A 6,028-nucleotide genomic window follows, 5' to 3' on the forward strand; every position below is an offset into this window, starting at 1 on the left:
GCTTTACACAATATACAGTATTGTAGTTAATAACTTACTACGGTCTTATTCTCTTATCTTGTTCTTATCTGCCTTAACCTAATTACACACGATGGCTTGTTCTATCACTTAACTATTTCGTAGTGTGAAAAAAATAAAAAAGTATTCTTTTGGTAATAGATAGGAAGGAGGGTTGAATTAAAGGAAGCAGGAGACACCACTCATGATTTCTGTTAGACAGACGGTAATCTTATATTTTAATTGATTTAGCGTAAATACAGATAAGCATTTTCGACAAGAATGCCCGACACGAATGTAACATTACAACCCATTGTGCAAGAGGGTTGCTAGTATCATCCCTTATGTTCATTGAGACATATTCTTATAAGCTGGAAAGTGTACACAAATACGTTCTCCCAAAAACTACATAAGGGGAAAAATCTAATTTATCAGCATACTTACTATACATGGCAATCACTGAAGGCTTGTACAGCTGCATGGTATTCGACAGGAGATGAGAATGGTCCATCCTGAAAAGTAAAGCCATTCGTAACAATATATTCCCTCATTTCCAAACCTTAGCTCCGATGAGAGGGGGTACCCCTTACAACATACCTTGATCTATGGACCGAATACAGAAGTAGAAGTAGATTCCAGCATTCCTTCGGTCCGTAGCTGCGCTTGTTACTGCATCTTTGCTTTACGATGTCTTTTTTCGCTTAACTGTTCAACTGCTTTAACTTTGTCTGCCTGGTCCAGGTCGTTTAACAACAAATATATCTAGCAAAATCAACAGCAGAAACAACATTAATAAAAATAACAGTAACCTAAGTAATAGAATTTTTATCCTGTATGATATTGGGATAAGGTAATATCATACAGGAAAGTAAAGACCTAAGCTAATGTCGTTTCTTTGACGCGAGTGATTAGGTTTTAGGTCAAAACTTCAGACACTGAACGAAGGCATGTTCAAAGTCGTCGAAAATGACTTCTCTGGCTAGAATTCAGTGATAGACGAAAAGAACTTAACGTAATTCTCAAATCTCGTTAGCATCATTTCCTTCCTTTTGTTGTCAACGAGAGAGAAAAGGAGGTGCTTTTGTTCAAATGTAAAAAAACAATATTCATTGTATTATATTCATACTTATAAATCGAACGCATTTGTAGTTCGTATGATGGTTAAAATGCTCTAACATCATCTTCTCTCACTCCAAGCTGCCTCGCATTTCTCTATTTTATACCACCACATAATTTTAACTGGGTCATTCTTATCCTTTCTCTAGGGACCCACTCCATTCTTTTTCCTTTGAGTTTCTCTTGTTTGCACGGGAGAGTTCCCCACCGTTCCCCAGGTCCAACTTCGAACTAATCGCCATCATCTTCCACATCGTTGTCCCGTTAGTAACCAGTTTTTATGAACTCTTGTATTTTTTCATTATTAATTTGCTTGATTTTTCAGGCACTCATTTATTTCTCGGACCCTTTAGAACATTGCCTTGATGATGATGATGATGATGATGCCCCTTATTTACAAATCGACAGAAAGTCTGATTTTCCACAAACGACTTCATTTGGAGGTGCCTACTGCACCGCTCGCTACCTGTCATATACCAAGACTAGATCCTTTTACTCCCACTATTTCCCTGTAATTCTTCTTCTCAGTACTTCCAATTACGATCTGTTCTAAAGCCTTCATCACAAGTTCAATTAAATCTCCACCTCTGTACCTCCCACACTGTCGGCTCGATAGAGAGATATGTAAGACAGAAAATAAAATACTTGTAGTAAATCTCCAGAGAGAGAGAGAGAGAGAGAGAGAGAGAGAGAGAGAGAGAGAGAGAGAGAGAGAGAGAGAGAGAGAGAGAGAGAGAACTAAAACTTGTATTACGGGATTTAGAATTTTCATAGGGGTGAAATTAAAAATTTGGGAAATACTGTATCTTTCAACGTTCATACAAAAATTAGTCAAATACTTCGCCAACTACTAAAACATTTTGCCTGTAGAGAGACTAGGGAGAATGGAAAATAAGAGTTCTCTGTTAATCTAAAAGTATTCAGCTGTGAAAAAATTTGAATTTACTAATAATCGTTTCCTATGATCCAAACCTCTAGCGTTCGATCCTAATTGCTGCACTGATAAGTAAATTCATTTTAACAGAGAAAAACAACAGATCATATACCGATATGACGTGTAATCTACAGCTAAAGACTGAATAGGTCGTTAAAAAACAAACATCATCATCACTTTCGCTACACCTTTGGTATACAGGTTAGAGAAGTGAGGCAACGTTCGACTTGGTTCCTACTTGGAAAGGTGTTCACTAATGAACAGCAAATAATAAAGGTTCACTACACTTCTAGTCTCGCGGTTAGAGAATCTGAGCAACATGGAGTATGGTCGTCACCTGGATGGGTAACCACCAATGAATATCAGAAACCAATGGCACAAAAACTCCTGAAAACAACTGCAGGGCCGTTAATGTTAAGCTGTCAACCTCATCCCATAGAATAACGCTTAGAAACTCACAACAGACCCTAGAAACCTGATGTAAGCGAAAACAGGTCAGGATGCGGTCAGGGATACTAACAGCTTGAGCGAGTTAAAGCAACTAGTTCTGAAGAATACCCAATCTCGCATAATTAAATTTACTTGAGGACAAATAGGAAAGCAGCAGCAAAGCAACAAGGCACAACGCAAGCAAATAAACATCTTTAGAGAATAAAATGAAGGACGAACTTGTGTAAACAGAGGAAGCTGGAGATCAGGGACGTACAACTCAGCGCACGGTTGTTCAGAGAACTAAAATTGGGAATAGATAAAAAAAAGCATATTTTCTCTGCTGTTATGCTGCTTGATTTCAGTAGGTTTAAAGTTATTCACCATCACGAGAGAAAGAGAGAGAGAGAGAGAGAGAGAGAGAGAGAGAGAGAGAGAGAGAGAGAGAGAGAGAGAGAGAGAGAGAGAGTCCCGTTGACAACAAATAACTCAAGGTTAGTAGGTTAATGATTATTCAATTCATATTTGCGATTTACAGTATTTCTTTCGATTCTTTGGCTTTCTTAAAAAAGAAAATACGAAGCGTTTTTGGAGGCGTTTAGAAAAAGGTTATATTACTTCTACATGCACATATACTGTGTATGTATATATAAATGTATATATATATATATATATATATATATATATATATATATATATATATATATACATATATATATATATATATATATATATATATATATATATATATAAATATATATATATATATATATATATATAAAACTGAATCACGAAAATATGGAACGTGATGAATATATAACAAAAGTCAAAATCCATATAAGGAAAAAGAGAAACACTGGAGTGTTATGAGGCCTTTCGACTATCGTCCTTTACTTAGCAGCCTGAAGAAATATAAAAGTACGTTTATAAAGAAAGCTCATATAAATGACAGATGGGGATACCATCTATTAAGTTTACTTTAGAATCAGAAAAAGACAATTGCCTCCCTTTCTTAGGTGTTTTAATACAAAGAGAACCATTTCAATGCAAGTTCAAATAGAAACCAACTAACAACTTGTGTGCATTTTTATTCAGGACATCACCTTAATATCAAAATATCCGGTTTTTTCTGTTTTAAGAGTTTGAAGATTGTCATCCCCAGTATTTACAAAGAAATTGAATACATAAGAAAAAAATAGAACAGATTTATGATTATCCTTCACACACACACACACACACACATCACAAAAACACACACACACACACACATATACATATACACACACATATACCATTTACACACACATAATATACATATACATATACAAACCAAATACAACAACTTTGTCCATATACATATACATATACATCACCTATACATATATATATATATATATATATTTTATATATATTTTATATTATATATATATATATGTATATATATATATATTATTATATAAGAAATTGATATATATATATATATATATATATATATATTTATATATATATTGTTATCCTTCATATATATATATACTAGGTATTTGTTATAAATAAAGCCCACAAAAAGTTTTATAGTGAAATTAACATTGAGAAAGAAACCTAAGAACGTTCTTAGCTTGCCTTATTTTAGTGGGTTTTAAAAACAAAATCATTGTTAAAATCTTTTAATGTCAACCTCGTTCTTTCCTATAACAACACACTAAAAGGAATGTTAATAAAAAATAGCCCTAAAAAAACAACAACATATATAAAATCCCATGTTTGGACTGCCCCTCTTTTTATATTGGCCAATCTAGCAAAGATTTAGATGTACGTATTAAGCAACATAAGTATTCAGTCAAAACTGGACAAACATCCAATGCTATATTCATTCATTTAAGTGAAAACTCTCACAGGATAAATTGGACTGAAAGTCCGGTGATTGTCAGATCGAAAGATTTCTCTTCATGAAATCTTTTGAAGTCCACTATTATACAGCTTACTTCCAGCTGTAATTTTAACCTTAGCCCTGGCATGTATTATTTGGACCCATTTATTAGAAAAATGTTCAAGAATGACCTAAAAGTTAAATCACTGACATATATTTTCCATGTATTTGTATGTTTAATATAATTTTTTGTTTGTAAAAATGTTCATCTTGCAAAAATTGTTATTGTTTGCGAAAAAAAGAGAGAACTATTTAGCTGTACTAACATTTTTTGGTGGTAAGTCACCTCCTTGTATAATCTTTCAATTGTCCTGTCCTGCTTCTGAACAGCTGATCCCAATCCTTTGTAAACCATTTAAATATTTAACGTGTTTTTTGACGGTTCTACTAATGAAATGACCCAGAAACATATTAGAATCTATTATTATAAAGAAGATTTTGTCCTTAATACTCAAATACTCAAAACAACTTATGTTCAATGTAATTATTCATTGCTTAACCTTGTTTAGGTTTTAATTTTTCTCGTCCTTTCTGGCTAGATTCCTGTGTTCTTTATTTTAGTCTTATTATGCATATGTTTAGGTGTAGGTCTCTAGAGTTCTAAAAACAGTGATTTTTATTTTTTTTTATAATTTATATATCGATGTTTTAATGTGATAAGAAGTTTTTTAATCATTGCAGCCTTGAAAATGCGACTATATAATTGTCGTGAAACGTCGGTATAATAAACAAATGTATTATATATAACGGTGCCCTTTATATATCGAGACATATATATATATAATACATATATAAACATATATATATATATATATATATATATATATATATATATATATATACATACACACAAACACACACACACACACATATATATATATATATATATATATATATATATATATATATATTAATATATATTAGAAAACAAGAACCTCTTTCGATTCTAAGTGCAGAATCTGAATTCGACAGAATGTACAGCAGAGTCGAAATGGATGGCCGAATGGATCAGTCACTGCCATCACTTATCAAGTCAGAAGGCAAGAGTTGGAATCCTTGCCAGGTAGAGATGGGTTGATTTCGATTTAATGTACCGAACACGAATTTCTAAAGCAGAGTCGATAAAGCACAGCATACATGCATTTACCGTAAACAGATCCCAAGGGTAAAGTAAAATCGATATCAACAACTAATATTTAAGACTATAGAAAAGTCAACTGTGAATCAGCGACAAAGTTATCACACAAATAGAAACTCGTACGCATAACCACATACACCCACAAACACACGCGCACACTTGTACTCACGTACTCAATCACAGAAACTTCTCTCTCTCTCTCTATCTTTATATATATATATATATATATATATATATATATATATATATATATATATATATATATATATATATATATATATATATATATAAAGTGTGTGTGAACTACAAAACTATTCAAATATTTTACTGACGTTCAAATAGGTAACCTTTCAGTCCATTTAAAAGTTATCATGTAATTCGGAAATCCCTGGCACGACTAACAGACAGGGGTGGAGTAATTCAAAAACATTGAAGTGACAAAAGCAAACTGAGGCACCCCTTGGCGTCAGACAGTGACATCATCACT

The 6,028-nt window shown here is 32.8% G+C and overlaps 1 protein-coding gene across 1 annotated transcript in view; it reads right to left on the reverse strand.

Moving 5' to 3' along the window:
* LOC136842905 (kynurenine/alpha-aminoadipate aminotransferase, mitochondrial-like) overlaps positions 1–6,028 on the reverse strand; it is a 654,775-nt gene that overhangs the window by 47,297 nt on the left and 601,450 nt on the right. Inside the window, exon 3 of the mRNA XM_067110853.1 lies at positions 442–509. Within this exon, the coding sequence (XP_066966954.1) occupies positions 442–509 (68 nt within the window). The remainder of the gene's footprint in view (positions 1–441; positions 510–6,028) is intronic.

The sequence above is a fragment of the Macrobrachium rosenbergii genome, chromosome 2 (genome assembly GCF_040412425.1).
Source record: "Macrobrachium rosenbergii isolate ZJJX-2024 chromosome 2, ASM4041242v1, whole genome shotgun sequence".
Classification (NCBI taxonomy): domain Eukaryota; kingdom Metazoa; phylum Arthropoda; class Malacostraca; order Decapoda; family Palaemonidae; genus Macrobrachium; species Macrobrachium rosenbergii.